We start from the raw sequence: 23,488 nt of genomic DNA on the forward strand, positions 1-23,488 counted from the left end.
AACTGCGGTGTACCGCGAGAGTGTAACGCGTACGCGGGCAAATTGGAGGTCCTTATACATTTTTACTTCGACGTCAACGCTTACGCTGCATGGAATTTTTAAATTTTTTTCAAAGGCACTGTAGTTGGACGAAGCGTCACAAGATACCGCTGCTGTCATCCACGCGGCCCCGGCAATCCGCAAATCGTAGTAACTTTAGGGCAGCAGCTGCGCCGGTGCCGCCTTCTTTTCACCCGTATCCATTCAACAACGCGCAAAGAACGTACCGTATTTTCGCGATTCTAAGCACCCCCCGATTCTTCTGCATCAGTAAATCACCGTTCTACAACACCTAAAACACCACTCTTACAACGATAAGACGTTTGGTAAGCCAGAAAAAGCGCAAGAACGAAATGCTGGTGGCGACGCCTACTTGAGTTCCCGCACCTGGGGGCTGTGACGTCTTGGATTTTGATGGCATCTTCTAGGGCCTACTAATTATATATAGCGGTACAGATTGACTACATTGTGTTCTAAAGGAACCAAATATTAAACATGCCAAGTTTCGGGAACCTTTATTCAGCCAACGCAGCCCAAATGCGAAAACAAACTTTGGAATCCCTGACGTCACGCTGACGTACCGGCGCTGGCGTTTAGGCGCGAAATTCAAATACTGATACTTGGACCTTCATTTTCTCGTCTAATATTCAAACTACTTTCTTGAAATGATTGCCTGCAGGGTTCTCAAACAATGCTTTATTAGTCTAAACTGATTTATTGTTTCCCTTTAGTGTCCCTTTAAGCACCTCCCTATTTGTTAGGAAGAGCGCGTAGCCAAGGCCGCCAAGAGCGCTTGCTCGCTCTGTCATCGAGCCGTCGCAGTCCCGAGGTGGAACGGCGTCCGCGGCGCCATCTTGCCGCACAGCCGGACTGCGGAGGCGCGCGGACCCGCGAGTGGCAGTGGTAGTGACTGAGCATCCGACACAAGCGGTGGGCTCACTGCCTGCACCGATTTTTCTTTTGGGTGTTTGCAAAATAAAATGTCATTTCTCGCACCCGTCGCGTCATGATGTCGCAGCGAAAAGGGGGAGGGTGGGGGGGGGTCATACTAGATTTTTCTAATCCAAGCACTCCCCCTCACTTTGGGCATCGCGATCATGAAAAGAAGGAGGTGCTTAGAATCGAGTAAATACGGTACTTCTTTTGTGTCAATGTTTTTTGCAGAAGGAAAGAAATGGAAAAGAAGAACCAATAAAGTGGCCCGTATACGGCTAAGATTCAGTGTTACTGTCAAGGCGTTTGCACTGGCCTACAGACATAACATGGTCGTTGCAATAACAGTGCGCTATAGTAGACAAAAGTATCACAAGATGGCGCCGCCAGCACTGCTTCGCTCGTCTGTATTTTAGATGTATCCAACAAACGGTAATACACGTTACAGACTGGATAAAAGCCCTCTATTAGTGTGTTATAGCTTGCCTGCATAACGCATTACACTGCATGGCATATACAGGGATAACGGTGACGTTGAAGGCAGTAGCAATGCCAAAAAAAAAAACGCCCGAAAATGCCAAAAAAAAAAACAACGTCTGTGTCCCGTGCATTGGGGGCACGCTAGAGGTCCCCTGGTGACTGCTATGACGTCAACGAAAGGCGAAACGTGGCGGGAGCTCGGCTGCGATGCCCTAAAACGCTCGCCTAAAGGCAAACATTAACGTTGTCGTCGCCAGTGACACAGGAATAACGGCGCCGCGTATTGCTGAAATCCCGCTTGCAAAATTTCAAGAACAGAGAGAGAGAGAGAAACTACAAGCGCACCAGCAGGATCTCGCAGAATCTGCCCTGGTATTCAAAGGTGACCTAAATGGTAGGCCAAACGTGCGTGATTGACTGCGAGCTTTATAGTTTAGTGGAAGCGTGTGTATATGGGTGCGGGAAGGGCAGCTTCGCAAGCGTTACAATTTTGCTGCCATCACGGGAACCGCGCGTCGCTTCGATTATTGTCAACACGCTCGACGTCGTTGTTCGACGAAAGTACACGTGTGACCCGAACGCCCCTCGAGACGTGTTCATCCGCGCCACGTTGTCCGCTCGGCGGCTGCCGAATTCGCGGTGCGCGATGCGCATGCGCAGAGGTCCTAACGTACGTCACGTATCGCTGTAAGGCATATATTGCACGAAGCAAAAGAATCTAATCCAAACGCACTCAAATCCCGCCATTAATCGGCCAGTTGAGCCTGGAACTATATTTCGCCGCGCAAGGTTGTGGCCTGCGCACGCCTCGTACTTTCGGCAGCACCGCAAAAGACTTGTAAGATGGGATATAAAAGTGGGCGGGATTATGCAGCGCGGAGGATACATCCTTTACATGCACGAAGCATGGTCCCCTGAACAAGAAGGGAAGAGTCCAAGCCTTTTCCGCAAACGTATTCACGTTTACCCGATCCGTTGACGCCAGTGGCAACGGTGGCAGCGCAATCTTGTGACGATTTGTCCAACTACCACGCGTTCGAAGCTTTTTTTTTTTTGTAGGTGTGTTGAGGGAGCGTTCTCGTTGAAGAAAAATCATTAAAGGAGTGCACATTAACCATTCTGTCGCTCCCTATGCTTTGAACGAGTACCTGAGTAGGGTACGGGAGGTAAATGCAGTATTAGTTTTGTGTACACTCCGGTTAACTTCTGCGTCGAGACATGTCGCTATACTAGCGTTGTCGGTGCCGTAGACCTTTCCAGTAACGCGGCTTTTCCGCGAACGCTAATCTGTTTGCGGACAATCCACAGCACTCTCTTGTTCAGCACGCACGCGCTGCGGCCCGGCATTTTGTAATCGAAGCGCATCTTTCGTTGAACTCGAAAGACGTCACTCCCGCTCCGCGCGGTCGCATTCTGCAGCGGCGTCATTGTGTGCCGGTGCAAATGGAAGAACGCCGTTACACGCCGGCTTCTGCGCACGTCGATAAGGACGCGACACAAGAGTCCACGTGTCACGTCCGCGGGACAGGAAGCGCGAACGTTCCGGACACGCGACAATAGAGACATTTAGCGTGTCCGGTATTCGGGCAAGCGCGGGCGGCTTTCCGGTTTTAGCGGGGGCGTCAAGGTGAGCGGCCAGATTGGTGGCGCCGGCTGGCGGCGCAAAGCTCAACCACACAAACACAGAGCTAATTACTATATTCTGCTTAGCTGCTGGGGTAAATTTTCGACAGTGGCGTAATCGTGTTCACAATTACGCCGCTGCCAAAAATTTGCACGGGTGGCGAAGCAGGATATGGTGAGTTACTGCAGTTTTAGCTGTGCGTTTGTCTGGTTGAGCTCTACAACACCAGGCGGCTTCACCGCGCACGTTTACGCCCCGACCATTAGGTAATCCGCCCAAACCGCTCCCGTTTACCGGAATAGCGTACAAGCTAAAAGTCTCTAATGAGAGACAGGTTACGTCACCGCGGACGACCGATAACCGCAAGATGCGACAATCGCGGTAGCGCTTGAGAGACAAAACAACGGGTCACCCGTCACGCGGGCGTCAATCGTCGTGGCACGCAGGAGCCACACATATTAATTAGTTAATCAAGGATTTATTCAATGTGCCAAAGGAGCAACACTTCAGGTCTGGGCGCTGAATAGTAGCAACATTACAGGTGCTTGTGTAGCGTGGCCAGTCGCAACCGTGCCATAAAGCTCGGGCCACAAGTAGGCGCGCCGACGCGCGCCAGCTCGCGTCGGCGCGCCTTGCGCTATTCCGCGCCTCGCGAGGAATGGCATTTTAAATAAACGGGAGACGCGCGACAGCCTCCTCCCACTGGGCTCGCTAATAGACGCCTGGGCCAGACGTCGCTTCGTAATTTGTATTCTGACAGTGTTTAAAAATGCTTCAATACCTATGAACGTATACTTTTAGAGCTAACTTTTAAAACGCTTAGACCGGCGCGAAAACGACAGAAAAAGTACCTTCTCGCACGACATAAATCTGCCCCTCTGAGAGTTGATTGTCCCACGCCGTAGTTGCGTAGCCACTGGAGGGGGAGGGGGGGGGGTGACGCGAGGCTGTCCGAGTGCGGGATTTCAGAGAGAGGAGCTGATCACACCGGGAGAGGTATATTCTGTAAGAGTCCACCTAATGGTGGGCATGTTCATTTTGTCTGCTGTTGAAGTTATGATTGGCTGGTCTGGGCTGCGCGATCACATGGAGCGAGGCACCACAGCCAATCAGCGCTCCAGGTTCGCGCCGAACTTCGACGCGTACGAACCGCGCCGCACCATCTGCGCATGCGTGGGCGCGCGTCCGCAAGCGTACGCGTGATCTGGGCTTAATTAGGGTCTAAATACTGGCGCACGAGTACAGCGACGGAAATATAAAGTCAAAGATGATCATAGAAAATGTCAGTGAGGAAACAAGAAAGAGGTACACGGACAAAAAAAGAAACACAGAGTCTTTTGGAAGAATAACAAACCATTAAACATAAGGGACAATTATAAGAAGGAAAAGTTAAGAAATGAATTCGCAACAAAAATCTGAAGAAGATTTGCACAACGCGAAGCTTAGAACAAAACCACGACCGCGACGTATGGACCATAACGAGATCGAGAATAATTGCTATAGGGACATTGCAATACATCAAATACTATATTAATATATGCAGGTAAAGTAGCTTTTTTTTCAGAACTCTTATTTTTATTAGTTTGACAGAACAAAGTTGACTATTAGTGATGAACATCAAAAGAAAAATTTACATTCTTCCTTTTACACACGAACGCCAGTACCTTGACGTGACGTCACGGATTGCAAGTTATCTGCTCGTGTTCGGTTAGGCGCGCAAGAAAAGTTCTCGGAAAACTGCAGGATTTATTGTTCGGCTCCGTTATAAAATTTATAACGTAACCCTCCTCCATCAAGAGGCGATTAAGTAGAGCCGTGCACTGACGCTGGCAATATCCATGACATCGCGGAGACCTTGCACGAGAAATAAAGTGCAACTTCGCCACCACAGTCTTTCGATTTTGCGTCGTTGGAACTTTACGTGAGGACTCCACAACCATCCCCCTGGTTAGCGGCCTGAGCGCCACAGTTTTATCTAGCAATTATAATTCATACCACGCTAAGAGAGAGCAGAAACTTCAACGCCTTCAACCCGTTAAGGTGGTCGCGGCTGTTCAGCGCTCACAGTTGACATTAGGCAAGCGAAAAGCGCGATGCCAGCGCGTGCGCAAAAAAGAAATAGAATTAAAAGGTCTGGAACGGGGTTCAAAATATCGTGGCGCCTACAGGCTTGCGCTTTGGCCCGCGACATTATGATATAGGCATATTCATAAACTCAACATTCCACTCAGTTATATGGCAAGTCATATGGCAAGTCGACGATCCGCTCGGCTTCTCGATGACAACCCCGTCACCGCGACCGCAGTTCCGGGATGTTTTCGAGAACGAGCTCTTCAAAGTTCACGTGTACCACCGGCTCGGAACATGCACGTCAATAGGAGGAGTATAACCCTGCGTAAACATGTCTCGCGATTTACGTCCGTCGATTTGGCAAGAGTGATCTAAAGCGTTGGCATGGAACAAGAGCCTCAAGAACTGAAGAGCGAACAGAAATCTGAGAAACGATTACGTCAAACGAACAGGCCTCTGCGCGCAGGGCGCCAAGTCCTACGTCACTGAACCGACAATCACAGCGGCGTTATGATAATCAGACTAAGACCGTCGCAGACTCTGGATTGTCTTTTCCGAAGTGGAAGGCGGGCGAGGTGTCAACGCACTGTAGTTGCGAAAGTTATGCGAATGTTCAAGACGTTGCGGTATTCAGAGGTGTGCGTCAATGTCGGAACAGCGAGCGAAAGAAGAAAACATGCGCAGCGTCTTTAGCAGCGACATGGCGTTCGCTCTTCGAAGAATTCCTTTTTTTTACGTCATTGCTTGCGCAGTTCGAAGACAATGCGAATTTGAAAGCGGAAAAGTTTTTCACATCACCTGTCACAGAACAACGTGTATGCAATCTGTCGCAAAAGTTCAAAGGCTACGAATCTTTGCACCGAATCGTACGTACCATGATCTGGTACTTTTCGGCTGTGATATACGTTGCAGCTGCGTGACGTTGCATCTCTCGTTCGTTGCAGCTGTTACAAGTCCTAGCTGAGATGCTTTCCAGCTCCAGTAGGTTCCAGCTATGGAACGTTCCGGCTCTAGCACGTTCCAGCTCAGATAGGCTGCCACTGTAGTAGGTTGCCGCTGTGGAAAATTCTAGCTCTGGTACGTTCCAGCTGTGGGAAGTTGCAGCTCTGATATGTTGGCGCTGTGGAAAGTTCTAGCTCAAGTGCGTTCCAGATGTGGAACATTCCAGCTCTGGTTCGTTCCAGCTCTCGCACGTTGCAGCTGCGGTACGTTGTAGCTGTGATAGGTTGCGGCTGTGAAACATTCTAGCTCAGGTGCCTTCCAGCTCTAGTACATTCCAGCTGTGGAACGTTCCAGTTCTGGCACGTTCCAGTTGCGGTACGTTGCAGCTGCGGTTTGTTGCAGCTGTGATAGGCTGCCGCTGTGAAACACTCTAGCTCAGGTGCGTTCCAGCTCTAGTACATTCCAGCTATGGAACGTTCCATCTCCGGCACGTTGCAGCTGCGGTACGTTGCAGCTGTGATAGGTTGCCGCTGTGAAACATTCTAGCTCAGGTGCGTTACAGCTCTAGTACATTCCAGCTGTGGAACGTTCCAGCTCTGGCACGTTCCAGTTGCGGTACGTTGCAGCTGCGCTTTGTTGCAGCTGTGATAGGCTGCCGCTGTGAAACATTCTAGCTCAGGTGCGTTCCAGCTCTAGTACATTCCAGCTATGGAACGTTCCATCTCCGGCACGTTGCAGCTGCGGTACGTTGCAGCTGTGATAGGTTGCCGCTGTGAAACATTCTAGCTCAGGTGCGTTACAGCTCTAGTACATTCCAGCTGTGGAACGTTCCAGCTCTGGCACGTTCCAGTTGCGGTACGTTGCAGCTGCGCTTTGTTGCAGCTGTGACAGGCTGCCGCTGTGAAACACTCTAGCTCAGGTGCGTTCCAGCTCTAGTACATTCCAGCTATGGAACGTTCCATCTCCGGCACGTTGCAGCTGCGGTACGTTGCAGCTGTGATAGGTTGCCGCTGTGAAACATTCTAGCTCAGGTGCGTTACAGCTCTAGTACATTCCAGCTGTGGAACGTTCCAGCTCTGGCACGTTCCAGTTGCGGTACGTTGCAGCTGCGGTTTGTTGCAGCTGTGATAGGCTGCCGCTGTGAAACACTCTAGCTCAGGTGCGTTCCAGCTCTAGTACATTCCAGCTATGGAACGTTCCATCTCCGGCACGTTGCAGCTGCGGTACGTTGCAGCTGTGATAGGTTGCCGCTGTGAAACATTCTAGCTCAGGTGCGTTACAGCTCTAGTACATTCCAGCTGTGGAACGTTCCAGCTCTGGCACGTTCCAGTTGCGGTACGTTGCAGCTGCGCTTTGTTGCAGCTGTGATAGGCTGCCGCTGTGAAACATTCTAGCTCAGGTGCGTTCCAGCTCTAGTACATTGCAGCTATGGAACGTTCCATCTCCGGCACGTTGTAGCTGCGGTACGTTGCAGCTGTGATAGGTTGCCGCTGTGAAACACTCTAGCTCAGGTGCGTTCCAGCTCTAGTACATTCCAGCTGCAGTACGGTGCAGCTCTGATAGGGTGCCGCTGTGAAACATTCTAGCCCAGGTGCGTTCCAGTTCTAGTACATTCCGTTTGTGGAACGTTCCAGCTCTTGCAGGCTGCAGCTCTAGTACATTCCAGCTGCGGAACGGTGCAGCTCTGATAGGTTGCCGCTGTGGTACGTTCTAGCTCAGGTGCGCTCCAGCTCTGGTTTGTTGTAGATCTGGCAAGTTCCGGCTGCGGTACGTTGCAGCTCTGATAGGGTGCGGCTGTGAAACATTCTAGCTTTCCAGGCCGCTTCCGCCTCCCCACCCCCCCCCCCCCCCGCCCTTCACATATCTCAATCTATGTTCCCCTGTGTACAGCAGTGTTCCCGTTTCTGCATTACGCACTATCTGCGCTTTACTGAACGCCTTCGCTGAGAATGATGACCACTTCGCCGACACGCTGCAGTGTCACGCTGGCTTTCACGTTCTTGCGATAAAGCTGCACGTACTCCCTTCGCAGACATCTTCCTGCAGCAAGCACGCGTTCACACACGCGCATGTTTCTTGCCTAACTATTCATAACCCCTTGAGTCACAAACTATTCCTCGTTCCTTTACGCCACCGCGGACAACTACCTCGTCTGGGGGAAAAGATCAGCAATATCTGACAAGGTACGTTGCGACATTTTACAGGAACATTCGGATCATGAAAGGATTAAATAAAAGATAAACCGGTAAAAGTGCATCCAGAAAGGAAACAAGACGTTCTTACTCACCGCCTCCTTTCCTTGAAAGCGAGAAACTGGGCCAAAGAGCACGTCACGCCAGAGTTAGCGCAACGTGCTCTTTCTTATGCGATAGCGCGTCCACATACACGGACGATAAAAGAGATCCGCTTGCGATGCCCACGCCTCTTTACACCCGGAGCTGTCGATAGATAGCCGGCCAGGGGTACTACTACAGTGTACTAGAGCAATGCCTCGTTTAGAAGATGCCTGTCGCGTGAGCTGAGAAGTTGGTTCCCGGCCCCTCTCCTATTTCCGAAATATCCTCTCCACCAGGGTCGACTGCGAGCGCTAGTTGCGGCGGCTGCTCCAAACTTGAATCACGTTCCTTTGCCTCCGAGATCTTTAGCGGCGTCTGTAGCGATCCCGGAGGCAGGACTCGCGGTCTCTTGTCAAGCCATTGGTCGAGCGCTCGCCAGCCTAGTAATCGTACCTTCCTCCGCAAGAGGAAGTAGGGTTAAAGCCCCTTAAACTTCGTAAAGTAGCGCCACGATTTGAAGAATGCCGCCTCCTCTTCGCGCGCTCTGGGCGAGGCCGGCGCCGCGTCGCTATTGGCCTAATAGCGTCACGTGGGCCCTCGCGACGTGCTTCAGCGCCATTTTCGCTCGAGAAGCGTCTACGGAGTGGCGAGGAGCCCATATGGGCGCCGTTGCTACGCTCGAGCGGTGTAGGCGGCGCCACGGTCGAGGAGGAAGCGTGAAAGAGAGGAGAAACGAGGAGCGAAGGCGGAGGAGGAGAGTCGCTACTCTACGAAGTTTAAGGGGTTTTAAGTAGGGTCGGCAGCGAGCGCCATCTCTTCGCGACTACCCTGAACTACAGGGTCCTCCCCTCCAATGGGAAAACTAGCGACGCGGCAGGCATAAAGGAGGGATTGACTAGAGCAGTCCTAATCTGGTACACTATGGTACTATAGTAGAGTAGTTTGCTGGGCTGTTGGTGCATGGTGAACATATAACGGTTTCCAGGAAGTACGGACGCGAGCACAAGAAATAGAAATGGACGGGACAACGTTCCAGGAAGTACGGACGCGAGCACAAGAGGTAGAAATGGACGGGACAACGCTGGTGACAACTCAGCGTTGTCCCGTCCATTTCTATTTCTTGTGCTCGCGTCCGTACTTCCTGGAAACCGTTATATGTTCACTATAGTACTACTAGGTGTGCGCGCGCGTCGCACTAACCTGCTTGGCCTCGCTCTCTCTCGCACCGCGGCCGCTTCATCGCGGACCTGTCGTTTGGAGAAGTGGCGAAATAAAGGGGCGTTGCGTCACACTCACCTGGACGAGAAGAGGAACTCCTCGAGCGTCGCCGCCAGGTCCGACCACAGGTCCTTGAAGTGGGCCTCTGCGCATCGCGTACAATGTAGGGAGAACACGCGGTGAGATATGCGGAAAAGAACAGGCGTTGAGCAGGGACGCCGTAAGCGTCCGTCAGCGGCTCGATCAATACAGACTCCCAACACACACACACACACACACACACACACACACACACACACACACACACACACACACACATATATATATATATATATATATATATATATATATATATATATATATATATATATATATATATATATATATATATATATAAGATATAAGCACGACCTTCCCTGGTGACATTCAAAGCAGCGTACAGCGCACTTTCTCTCTCTTTCTTGCGTATTATTTCCCAAGTACTTGCGCTACGAACATCGTCTTAGCAATGGCCGCGGGAACGATAGTCCCGGGGCAGTCTTGTACTTTGGGACCCTGGTCTGTATATCTTATATGCTGTAGTTAACATACGATGTAATATTAAGAAGAAACTGATTGATTGATTGATTTAATGACACGTTAACGAACCCAAATTGGGACGATGTCCAATGCGGCTCGCAGTGTTATATCTATAACGGGCCCTTTTTTCTCCGCGGTCTACGGTTCAGCCCTGGTGCGCAAATGACAGCAGCTATAGTGGGCGTCGGACACATTAGAAGGCCATTGCAATTATGTATCGCATTCCTATAGCTTACCAGTTAAATTCGGCGGCCCGCATACCAATGGCTGGAACTTAGGCTTTCTTTTTGCAAACGCTAGATCTCAATTTTATATCGCGCAGCGGCATTATGAATGGAGATCTAGATGCCGATGTGGGAACGCTCCAAGCGATTTTCAACCACTCGGTGCTTTTCCACCTTTCTTTTTTTTTTTTAACGCACAGCTAGCTCGACGAGCGAGCGTCTTGCATTCCGCCCCGCCATCTGAATGCGGCTGGACAGCCCGGCCGGGAGTCGAACGCGAGACCTGGATCACAAAAGCAATACGCCACAGCGAGCGAGCAACCACATGGTCGGGTATACCGGAGCTGCCTTGCTCAGAGGACCTGCGCTTGACGTAATTAACTCCAATAATATATACTTAACTCGCAGAACTGAACCGATTTACCGCTGTAAACCTCACTTTTCTTTCTCACTCTTAAATCTCAACCGAAGTTATCCCTCTTGACATAAAAATTGTAACAGCGCAAACGCATGCATCCAAAAAGTATCAAGCACGAGACACAAGCACTCGTTCATCGATGCGCAATCTCATTTTCCCCGATTGTATCACTCCCTTCCCCCTTTGATACGAAGTGCTGTGCCACACGTGTCAAACATGATTCGTTCTTATTATGTTACGTCATAGGCAAGCAGCCTATATATATAGTTCGCTGTCACTGAAATAAAACAGTGCGGTACGTGCTCTTGGATCGTCTCCGTCACTCTGCCACCCGCTACAACACCCCTCACTTCTGCCTTTCCCCTTATATAAGGTATCCGTCTTCCGTCAATAAAATTCAGTTAACCCTTTCAGACACCACTTTATCCCGTTGAATGAAAAGTTGCTTTCACCACATCTCTTGCATCTTCAGAATTATAGAAAGTGTACAGCTGCAGCAAATATTAAGAATTTTCAATTGTTTAGCGAGTTTTGTCCAGTTTACAAAATTTCGACTCCATGCGAAAACTCGCTACAGGAACACTAAATATGGGAACATGTACTATTTCGTGTTTTGAAAAGCTTAAAAAGCACTTATCCAGCCACTTAAATATTATGGCTGCTGCACGACATTGTAAAAAACAATGAAAGAAGTGAACCCGCTACATACAACATACTGACACAGAGTAAAAACACCCAGCCGTCTACCTTCCCTCTCATTTTGCTAAAACATTTTGCACGTTATTCAAAATGGCAGCACAGTTCCAATAATAAGTGTTTCAAGATGTATGAAACCCATTTTCAATACCATTACTTTCATCAGTGCTTTTGCTATTGATGCACTCTCCTGCTGTGCACTATTGTGTAGACAGCGTCTCAAAGGGTTAACAGCGATTGTGTCTCGTCCTAGTTACTTTGTGGATGCACGTGTTCGCGCTGTTACAATTTTTTATGTCACGTATGCACCAACTCAAAAAGAAGTTTTAATGTTATCGCTCTTACTTCTAGAAGTATTAGTGGTGCAAAATGAGACAAAGTTAACGCGATGACCACGAAAATCTCTCTCTCTTTTTCTCTCACACACAAATTAACGCACATGCTTTCAGACTCATCCGCGTTATCTCCGTTATCTATATTTCAGCCCAACAGTTTCTGCAACTGACTAGTGGTGCAAGGCGGTGCAAATTTAATACGCAGGAAGAGGAGCTCTATCTCGATCATACACATTTAGCCCCACTCAACTGCTGCGTTATCTGCTCCCACAGTCTTGCACATCGTACGACAGATTAGTGGTGCAGAACGGTGCAACGCCATTGGACCCCCCCTCTCCTCTCTCTCTCTTGTTCCCCACTTTCTGTAATCCTTATCTGTTCTGCGGCGTGCTGCTGTTTCTGGTGCTCTTTATCTCCCCCTACTTTCATTCCCTACCCCCTGTGCAGCGCGGTTGAGGTGTCCTCTGCTGAGAGACAGTTACTGCGCTGCACTTTACCTCACCTTTCCTTCCCATCAAGAATCTCCTTCTATCTGTTCTCCCAATCATGCGCATCATTTCTATGGGCAGGCCTCCCTACGAATGCTTTCTCTGTTCTTCACAGGCGGTCATCCTGACTGTTGTTGGTTTAGCAGTGGAACGCCTTTATGACGAGGTGCTCGTGGTCTCCGAAATCATTCGTTATACAGGTCACTTAGTTGTAAAGGTCGCGCACCGCACCACTCACAATAGAACTGGGAGAGAACTAACCCTTCGTTATACAGGTAATTTCGTTGTGGCGGCGTTCGATTATAATATTCAAGAAAGACAACATCGAGTCAAGCAGGTTAGGTTGCCCACGAATACGCTAAACAGAAAAAAGAAACGAGGCGGGTCGCCACCCCTCGGGTTTCCAAAAAGCATTTCTTTTCTCTCCTTCATCGTAGCACGGTCCGAAGCAACAAGCACAGCAGACGACAGAGTGAGCTGCAGAAGCGAGTGCCAAAAAACATCGCCGCCATGTGCTGCTGCCGCGGGAGTGTGTGTATAGCTTCTGCGTCATGACCTGCCGACAGACACGCGTCGTATACTGGGAAACTAAACATAAACTAGTACGTATAGGAAAGCCAGTATGGTAAATTGTTTAGGGCGCTCTGAGCCTCACCGGTATTTCTTCTATAGACCTTCGAGGTCGAGGACCTTGGTTTACAGTAAGCAATTAACAGCTGAGAATGATCATGCCAGTACTCGTTCACGGGGATACTAAAAAAAAGCTATATTAGTAAATTACGTTTCTAGGCTATCGAAAAAAAAAAGAAACTGTCAACGTGAGGCGAGGCATGGTAAGCTAAAAAAGCACACAAAGACAGGTGGCAACGCCACCTCGAAGTTCTCGAACCAACTCGCCGTGACGTCACCAATTTTCATGACGTCTGTTCGGGCCTATAGTCGATGTTTTACGGGGGAAAAAATACAGTACATCGTATTCGAAAAGAGCAAAAGACAAAGCAAGTTTTGAGAACTTTTGACACTGCCTCAACAGCCGAAATGAGCGACAATACCTTTGAAATCCATGACGTCACACTGACGCACCGGCGCAGGATTGAGTTCCGGCGCGAGATTCGAAAAAAAAAAAAAGTTTGAAGTTTTAGGCTTTATTTTCCCCTCCAGAAATCAACATTTAACCGAGAATTTGAAGGAAGCCGAATTTTCCCCTCCAGTAATTAACATTTTACCGAGACACTGAAGCAGTAGAATTTCGAAAGAAGACTTTAGTTGTCTATAAACTGAATTTGCGTTGATCTTTATTGTTTCTTCGGAGACTGACTGCTCGCGCTGTGAACGCCGTCGAACTATAGCAACACAACGGTAAAAAAACATTAGAGGTGGACATATATACTGACCGTTGTTGTGCGCTATGGGCAGACCAACGCGCAGCACGGTGAGCAGTGACGTCACGGCCAGTTTCCACGTAGACTGGCTCGGGCAGTTGTACTTCATGGACAAGGGCACGTGCAACGTCTGCGCCAGAGAAGACGAAAAAAAAAAAGAAATACGACGTCAGTTGGGACGGTCCGTACCGAAACCGTCCAGATGCGCATTACGCACTAGGCTTAAGTTCCCCCTGCATCCGTCTAAAGTTGCGAGCTTTAATCTGCGCTTAACATAGAGCCCCTGTATATGGCTCGGCTTGCAAGCAGTGGTCCCAGACAACCAAGACCTGTCCGAGACAACGTGATCCATCCAAATGAATAACGAAGTTTCTTATTGGGTCGTATTATGCACGTGGTGCGTAAATCGTTTCCGTTTAATCATCACACAAGCACGTGTGCACATAACTACATGAAGCTTAAGAAAACCAAGCTTAAGATAACTTACGGTTGTTAGGGTTGAACGTTTTGAACACAAGAGGAGAAGGAGATGCAGTCTCTCTGTCTGTGTTTACTGTTCAGGGAAGATTTGGGACAACTGCGTGTTAAGCATTAGAAAAAAAAAATGAACATTTTAAAAATATTTCTGGCGCGGCTTCTTGGCATCCCTTTTGACTTCGATCAGTAAAGTTAGATCAAACTGCACCGCGGAACCCTTCGCCAGCAGCCCCCTATTCACGGTTTGGCCGCAGTTCTCTGTCGACATTTACACGTCGTATAAGCCATCAACTTAGAAATAACCGAACTCTGCAACGTTTTCTCTAAGCACGTCGAAAGAAGATTGAAACGCCAGAGCACCCATGCGATTTCGGACGCTTTGCGCGCAAACTTCGTTAGCGTGGACTCGACGTGAGAAGCCAGATGAGAGACCCGAACGCGGGTGTAGATGCACACCGCCAAGTGGGTCGGAAACGACTCAAACGCGGGCCCAACGCTACCCCTTGACCCGACCCACTATAGAGTTTCCACGAATCTGCCACCGTTCACACGAAGCCGACAAAAAAAGCCCGCGGTCCGAGCAAGAAGTCGGGCTAAGACAGCCCGACTCAAACAGCGCTTACATCAACCCGACGGGTCGAGGTTGCTGCGACATCCTGCGTCGAGACGAGAGATAGCACAGAGCATCCGGTTATAACAGCGGCTAGCTTCGAACTCTCAACCCGACCCGTCCGCATTAAGTTGAGCCGATTCACAGTCGCTCGGGCTGCAGGGTTAACCTTCACCGCGCAGTCAGGCTTGCCCAGACAGACTTCACGCTCGCCGACTGGCTCTAGGGTTTGCACGAACACGACAGGCAAGTCCCTACCCGCCAAGCCGACACGACCCGCCTGTGCCGGGGCTCTCACGTAAACGCCCTGCAACGCTGAACTGGCGATTTCGGTCGGACAAGCCGATTCACCTAGACATTGTAGCGCCTATTAAAAAAAAAAGAAAAAAAAACGTAGTAGCATCGCTATATTGCATCAGCATTTCGATATGTAGGGAGAAAAAAGAATATATATATAAAAAAATGGCTGTGGCTCAGGTAAGGTTAAGCCCAGGATGCGAAGCATACTAGCCTTTATTTTAGTTGTTGAACCACTGTTTAGCCTGGTGAACTGCTGTTGCTTGGCTATATTTGGTTCGGCTAGACGAAGAAACAACTCATGCATTACTGCTTCGCCTTCAAGAGTGGAACGCGACAGCGTTCCCGTCGACCCGCCAAGGGGTGTAAGACAATGGGCTACAGGGCAGCGACTACGCGCCCCGCATTGGACGCGGTGAGCGTCGAGCAAAGCAGCGTTCGGCGCGGCAACGAAATGTGCGCCTGAGCAAGAGACGCACGCCTTAGAAACAGCTCGTTTCTAAGGCAACACCGCATTCACTAGAGGCGCTTTTGTACCGCTTTGAAGCATCGTACTCGTGGCTCAGTGGTAGCGTCTCCGTCCCACACTCCGGAGACCCTGGTTCGATTCCCACCCAGCCCGTCTTGCAAGAGTTGAGCCAAAGCCACTTCTCCTCTGTCGTAACGTCACGGTGTCACGTGGTTTCATGGCGACACCGCCGCGCCTGAGGAGCTGGGTTGAGCTCTCGTAATATGCTTCGCATAAAAGAAACGAATGAATGACGACGGGTGATTGCCTCACCACCGCCGCCGCCACTGATGTATCCTGTGTGCCGTGCCTCTTCAACGTCCCGCTTCCGCCATCGGAAGTAATGATCTAGTCAGCCGCTCCCCTCTGCTTCAACGATAAGTGGCACACCCGTGACATAACGTTCGTCACATATCCGCTTGCACTCGCGATAGGCATGCATTTCGAAGAAGGAAAGAGAGAGAGAGAAAAAGAAAGAGACGCGGAACTTTGTGCCCTTGCAGGAAGCCTGCAATGACACCACGCGTACACAGTAGCTGAACGCACGGGCGTCCGGAAGTAAAGAAAAAAAATAAGAAAAGAAGAAACGGTTAACAAAGAAACGAAGGCACCCCCTGCCCCTCATCCCCCCCTTGAATGTGTGCGCTACGTGGTATCTTTTAAGAACTTAACCTGAAAACTTTGTGAGCTGAATTAACGTAGACATTTCTAATGAAACTTACAAAAGGTGAACAAAAAGCGGATACATTGTAACAGGACGCGAGACAAAGTGAAGTAAGACAAGGGCAGGAAAGCGGCGCCGCTTAAAACGAGAGAGAGAGAAAAAACATTTATTCGGACCATCGAGGTGGTTGCTCTTGAGGTCGAGTGGGTGGGGTCCTCATTCCCGGACTCCACTGGCCGTGGCTGCTCGACGTACTTGCTGGACGAGAGCTTCTTGTCCCGCCAGGGTATCGCCGGTCAGCTGTACCTCCCACCGCTCAAATGACGTGCTACGAGTCTTTGTGTTGAGGTTTGCCGCTTAAAACGAACTAGTTAACTAACTACTTAGTTGTGAGCGACGCTCTTTATTCTTGGTTTTAATTCCCGTTGCTTCGCGCCCTATCAAATCGTACACGTTTGAACCAAACCGGTGCTCTCACGCCGCGTCGTCGAAACTTCGGACACAGGTGGGGGGAGCTTGGAAAACCGATCGATCATTCTCACCACGACAGATTTACTCATCCGCAATTTAATAGCAAACCGCTATCATCAAAAGATGCCAGGGCGAAGACTTGCGCGGCGACCACTATACGTGCGTGGCGGTTCTCACATTCTTGCTGTCTGCCGAGGTGCCCAAGAACACACACACACACACACACACACACACACACACACACACACACACACACACACACACACACACACACACACACACACACACACACACACACACACACACACACACACACACTCTCTCTCTCTCTCTCTCTCTCTCTGTGCTTTTGACACCGATCAAGATGTATTGCGGACAGCCGACGCCACTAGCCTTTGATACATGTGTTGACACATGAAATGCGCAACGCTTCTGTCATTTATAACTTGTCGACGGCGTATTGCGAAGGGTACGTGTGGAGTCCGCTCATTCGCTGACATTCATACCAAACAAGTGTTTCAGAGTTATTATGCATCATACGCGGTACGTGGCTGCCGACACGTGACCTTTCCAACGTGGCGCGCAGCGCTGCAGTGCTTGCACGGCGATACTCTGTAGCCACGCGCGAAGCAAGCGCAAACTCGCACGTTTTGGACCACTCGGGCATCTCTAAAGCGACCCCTACACGGCACATGCGCATTTTCGCATCCCGACCTCGTAACGATGCGGCGGCCGCCGCCGCTGGGAATCGAACCAGCGACCTCGCGTTATGCAGCAGGAAGCCACTACAGCTATCGTGTTGTGTAATTACCGTTCGCGGAACGGCGGTTTACCGATGACGCGAATAGCAGCAGGAGCGCTGGTGGCGACACCTGGTGACGAAGAGTTGAACCAGAGAGCACGCAAAGCCGATGCCGCAGTGACCTACCAAGTTGTACTGATAAATGTCGGTGTAAAGCTTCCGCAGCAAAATCGTTAATAGACAGTTCCTTTACGATTTTCCTTCAACGAGAACTGTAATGTGACACACAAAAAAAAATTTCAAACGCGTTGTAGTTGGACAAATTGTCCCAAGATGTCGCCACCAGCCTGGCTACTGCCGTCCGCGGGTACGGTATTCCGATAATCCGTAAAAGATAATAGCGTCCTCGATCAACCGCACCGGGGCGCACCTACCATCCTCGATCACCGGAAGCGCACCCTGTTGGAGCGGTTTTCCATTGCCCCGTCTCGCACCGAGAAAATCGGCGGTGCGCCGGGGTGCAATCCCAGCAAGCACTGCGGGACGCGCGCGCGCACTGCCGACTGCAGAACCGTGGATGTTCTGGCCCGATAGCTGCGGTTGCGACGGAGTTGACGGAGTTAGCCAGTGGAGATGTCGGCAATGAGAAAGGAAGCGCTGCTAATTGCCGCAATCGATGGGCTTTTTTCAAGTTCGTCTGACAGCGAAGACGGCATGCTTATCGACCTCTTCCAAAAACAATGTGGTGAAGAGCGGCCGAAAGTGGACAGGTTCGCTGAAAGGGTCGTCAGGAATGGGTCGTCAGGATTAATTATAAGATCCATTGGTGTTTGCTTGCAACCAGGTATGTCGGAGCACGCACTTTGACAAGGTTCGAGCGCTTGCCGCAGATGCTCAGCACCTGCAAACAACAAAATGTGCGCGCGCGCGTGTTCGCGCACGTCTTGCGCGCCAGGGGCAAAGTAGCGCTGCATGCAAGCACCCTGCAATGGGTGCAGTTTTGTCCTCGATGTTGTCCCTCCGCAGTGCGCCACCACGGCGGTGCAAGGCGCACCATTCTGGTTTCGGGGCAACCCCGGGGCAAGGTGATCGAGGACGCTATAAGTAGTTTACGGATAAGCTCGAACTATGCAGTTTTGCACTTCTAAAATGCAATTGCCGCTTTTTCAAACGTCAAAACCACGCAATCCTTGAATGCACCGAAATCGTTCCTTCTCTGCTTTCGTTTGGCTGCGACAACACACGGTAGTGTTTAAAGCTCAAGCGACCACGGCAATGCGTGGCCAGCGATGACCTCGCGTAGCAGCAGATATATCGACAGCACGTTGTCAAGCAAACCGGCGGAGCTTGCGTGCGCTGCGGTGAAGCGAGCTTCGCTCTGGTGTACCGCACCGCAGGGCTGGCATCCTTCCCCGCAGAACAGATCGCGTCTGACAGTGTAAACCACTTGACGGGGCCTGGCGGGCAACTCGAAATCGAGAAACGACGAAACCAGCTAGGTGGCGGCGTATGGCTTGCGGCACCCGCAAGAGCCACGCCTGCTTAGCTAACACGCCAGAGAGCCTTCTTCTGCTGCGTACAGTCAAACCTCGACTCAACGAAATCCGACTTTACGAAATTCAACCAAGTGCTGCCGATTCCCTGACACATATTCATAGAGCCTGATGCATACAAAACCTCGAAGCAACGAACTAAAAGCCTCGCCCGATTTACTGAAGTTTGGGGGAATATATCGGTAAAAGAAAAGTCGCCACAGAGGAATCCTGTTGAGTTCGGAATAACTCAAAATTTATTAAGGTACTGCTACATCAGGCGCGTTATCATGGCAGTGTGAAGCGGCCAACTTTTTCTTTACGAAATTATGCATTCTAGAGTGTCAGTATTGCAAGCTCAGCATTGGTTCTAGCAGGTGGCGCAGCTGCTCTGTTCCAGACGAGTTGAAACTTGTGTTATTAATACTGGTTTAGACCGCAATTCCTTAGTCATAAAAAATCTCTCTCTCTCTCTTGGACAAATGATACGTTTCGCGGACGAATCTTTCGGTGTTTCAGACATAACGAAGTCCTCGATTTAACAAAATATTCATTGAATTGCACGCATCTATACTTCGCTAAATCGAGGTTCAACTGCATCTCAAAAGGCAATTAACCTTGCCTGGTGGTGCGTGACGCGCCTGTCAGGAGCTGCAGTGTTTTCTCAGAAGCTCCAATCACGTGCAACGTGCTAATGCGTCATCGTTTCTGATGATGTGAAATTCCGTAGCCAGAATTTACCGTGCAGTTAACTTTCCCCGACCAATATAGCCAACTCGTGCAGCTAAAAGACGCGTTTTAAATGTTTATAATGGTGAGGGTGGTGAATGAAAATAAAAATAAAAACGGTCAGCATTCGACAAGAATGACTCGCATTGATAAATCTTAGACCCGAGCAAAATGAATCGAATGAATTACTTACACCGATTTCCTGTGTCTTGGGACAGATACTGAATAAGCGTAGCGTCCATGTGTGACGGTTTCGCATTTGCCCAAACGCGGACGAGAAAATCGGCAAAAAAATAAGCCAAACTTAACACCTAATGGTGCATTTCTTTTTCTGACATTGCTGTTGCAAATGCGTGTTTTCTTTTTTCCGCAGACAAACGCTAATGAGAATGTGGGACTTCTTTCTTTTAGGAGAGCTCACTTGTTTGCGCGCTTTGACACCACAATTTTCCCTTCATTGTCACAGAAAGATGTCACAGAAGATGTCAAACCTTACAGTTCACTTAAGAAAGAAAGGATGGAAGAAAGAGAGGAATACAACGAGAAAGGAAGAGGACAGACAAGGACGCAGCTTCACATGTGTGTTTTTTTTTTCTCGAGACATCAGTCGACTGTGCCCAATCTTAAAAAATTATGGGGTTTTACGTGCCAAAACCACTTTCTGATTATGAGGCACGCCGTAGTGGAGGACTCCGGAAATTTCGACCACCTGGGGTTCCTTAACGTGCACCTAAATCTAAGTACAGGGGTGTTTTCGCATTTCGCCCCCATCGAAATGCGGCCGCCGTGGCCGGGATTCGATCCCGCGACCTCGTGCTCAGCAGCCCAACACCATAGCCACTGAGCAACCACGGCGGGTTGTGCCCAATCTTGACCTTGATACAGTTCCAGGTACAGTATAGAGGTAAACTACCACACCCATTTCGAAACTAAGACGCCCGACTGTCGGGCTCCATCACCTTGCCACGCGGAGAGCTAGTCTACACCACGAGGAGACTCCACTTCCACCCGCCTCCGCTTCGTTACGCAACACCGGGACAGCAGCGTGATCGTTACCCGCCGGTCAAAAACAAGTCCTTGCGCAAGGATGAGCCAACCAGGGATTCCCCCTTCTCCGCGAGCAGACATCACGCGACGGCCCGTCGCCTACAGCCCGGACCGGCCCGACCCCGCGTCTTGCGTCGAGCGCAGTCATCGCCCAAGTGCCCGCTCCCGCCGACATTTTTTTTTTTTTCCTTCTCGCTCCTTCCCGCTTCCTATCTTGGGCGCCCCCGGCCGAAATCGGGTTGCAATGCTCCGGCGCGCCGTGTAGTACCTCCACCGAGAGAGAACAGTCGGCTGGCTATCTCGCGCGTTTGTCAGCGCCGGGAGTCAAGACGCGTGACGACCACTCGCGCGGGGTGGGTTACCGTGTTTCTGGAGTGAAATTTGCCCTAAAGAGAGACACTAGGTCAGTTCAGACTTTACGATTAAGTTACTCCTTCATTATTCCATTTTCGTTAATTTCGCGGTAATATATGGTCAACTGTCGGATGGGGAAATGAAGGCCGAAGTTCCATTTTACCGAACTGCCCTTCGAAACCGCAGCGCCGGTATGTTAGTGTGATGTCACAGATTTCAGGTTATTTACTTATCTTTTTCGCATTTGGGCCATTGTCTCAGTAAAATGTGTTCAAACTCGCAAAGCCCAGTCTTTAGCTTCTTCAGAATACAACGCAGTCAATATCCAACGATAAAAAAAAAATACAACTAACAAGGCCCGAATTGACGACATGACCTCACAGCACGCCGGTGCGAGAACTTCGAAGTAGCGTCGCCACCTGTCAATAGTTTATACGACTTTTCTCGCTTACCAGGCCTCTTCTCGTGGTAGGAGTGGCCCCTTTTTTATTTTCATGTTGTGTGTTGCCGAGTTCTAGGTCACGGGTACGACCCCCGACCGCGGTGGCCACACTTCGATGGGGTTTCGAAGTCCAATAACGCACGCTGTACTTACAGACTTACACGACGTATACAGATTTAGGTGCACGTTAACTAACAGAAGCGCGGGTTGCCGAAATTAATCCGGAGTCCCCCTACTACGGCGCGCCCCTCATAATAAAGACGTTTTGCTTGTACGCTATTCCGGTAAACGGGAGCGGTTCGGGCGGATTACCGGATGGTCGGGGCGTAAACGTGAGCGGCCGGAGCAGTGCAGCCGCCTGGTGTTGTAGAACTCAACCAGACAAACGCATAGCTAAAACTGCAGTAACTCACCATATCCTGCTTCGCCACTCGTGCAAATTTTTGGCAGCGGCGTAATTGTGAACACGATTACGCCACTGTCGAAAATTTACGCCGGCAGCTAAGCAGAATATCGTAATTACTTCTGTGTTTGTGTGGTTGAGCTTTGCGCCACCAGCTGGCGCCACCAATCTGGCCGCTCACGTTGACGCCCCCGCTAAACCGGAAAACCGCCCGCGCTTGCCCGAATACCGGACACGCTAAATGTCTCTAATCACATCGTGGTTTTGCATGTAAACCTCCAGAATTGAGTCATTTTTTTTATACTGTAGAAGGGTAACTTATAGTGCCTTTACGGTGAACGAATAACCGACACCGACGAAAGTCGTTAAGAGTTTAGCGCCTCCACTCATCCGGCAAAACGCCCAGTCCGCTTGCGTTTACCGGAATACCGGACGTCACGCTAAATCTCCCCACTGCTGCACGCTCCCACCGCACGGCAGCTATTTTGCCCGCGTCGGATTGCTTGCGCTGTGGTATACAGGCGAGAACCGCCACACAGGGCGAAGAACGCACAAAGCGGTGGGGAAAACCATGTTTACTCGCATTACACATGGCTCGGACAACAAGCGGTCAACGTCACCGTATAAAGGCGGCAGCAGCACGCAACGCACGTATCCTGCGATCAAATGCGGTTGCCAGTCAAGCCTTGACAGGACGCGCCAGTGTGTAATTCGTACAGAGACACAAGGGCAGGCTCGGGAAATTCCGGAAGCCCGCGAGATCACGGCAGGCATTTATGTGGAATCGTGAATCAACGTGTCTTGGCGACGTCTTACGAAAAAAAGGAGATGGCGTTATGTATAAATACTGTTTTAACGTACGGACTGTTTTCCTCCGTTTGTTTTCATTTAGACGAATCTTCTCCGACTTCATTCCTTTCGGCACCTCTTAGCGATCCGCCGATGCAACCTTAATTGCGAAGGTATCATAGCGCCATCCTCTTTAAACCTAAGCACTATTTTCACAGCGTGAGAGTTAGTGCTTTCGTTAGCAAGATCTAATGAGTTTCATTTCATTTATTTCTCCTTAAAGGCCCGAAGCCATTAGATAAGGGGGGACGTAAAGACATGTGAACTTCAATGATTTGAGCAAAAATGCAAAATATAGAGCAGAAATACAGTCAGCGAAGAAAGAAATACAATTCATAATACACTGAATACATAAAGGTAAAGGTGAGAAAAAAATAAAAAAAAAATCGGAACAGGCAGATATTACGATGTGTTAGTGTAGGGAACTAACACATCTTAAGTTCCCTACACTAACTGCTGCGTAAAAGCTACGTAGTGCATTCTCAGTTTTTCGCCGAACTCTTCGCGTTCAGTGCATCTCACTATGCCTTCTGGGAGGGAATTACACAAAACCGTTGCATTAGGAAAAAAAAGATGAGTTCATATATGCCGTGTGGCCATTTAGACGCGCTATTGCACTGCTACGGCTGAGTCGAGGTCAGGGCGCTTTATCTTGCGGT

General features: G+C 49.9%; 1 protein-coding gene across 4 annotated transcripts in view; it reads right to left on the reverse strand.

The window, feature by feature from the left end:
* The window catches only part of mon2 (Mon2 homolog, regulator of endosome-to-Golgi trafficking), a 265,202-nt gene that overhangs the window by 41,146 nt on the left and 200,568 nt on the right, over positions 1 to 23,488 (reverse strand). For all 4 annotated transcript variants that reach the window (XM_070540046.1, XM_070540044.1, XM_070540045.1 and 1 more), the window contains exons 26-27: positions 13,717 to 13,834; positions 9,661 to 9,727 (exon numbers count right to left, since the gene is read on the reverse strand). In XM_070540046.1, coding sequence (XP_070396147.1) covers positions 9,661 to 9,727; positions 13,717 to 13,834 — 185 coding nt within the window. The remainder of the gene's footprint in view (positions 1 to 9,660; positions 9,728 to 13,716; positions 13,835 to 23,488) is intronic.

Source organism: Dermacentor albipictus, chromosome 6 (genome assembly GCF_038994185.2).
Source record: "Dermacentor albipictus isolate Rhodes 1998 colony chromosome 6, USDA_Dalb.pri_finalv2, whole genome shotgun sequence".
Lineage (NCBI taxonomy): Eukaryota > Metazoa > Arthropoda > Arachnida > Ixodida > Ixodidae > Dermacentor > Dermacentor albipictus.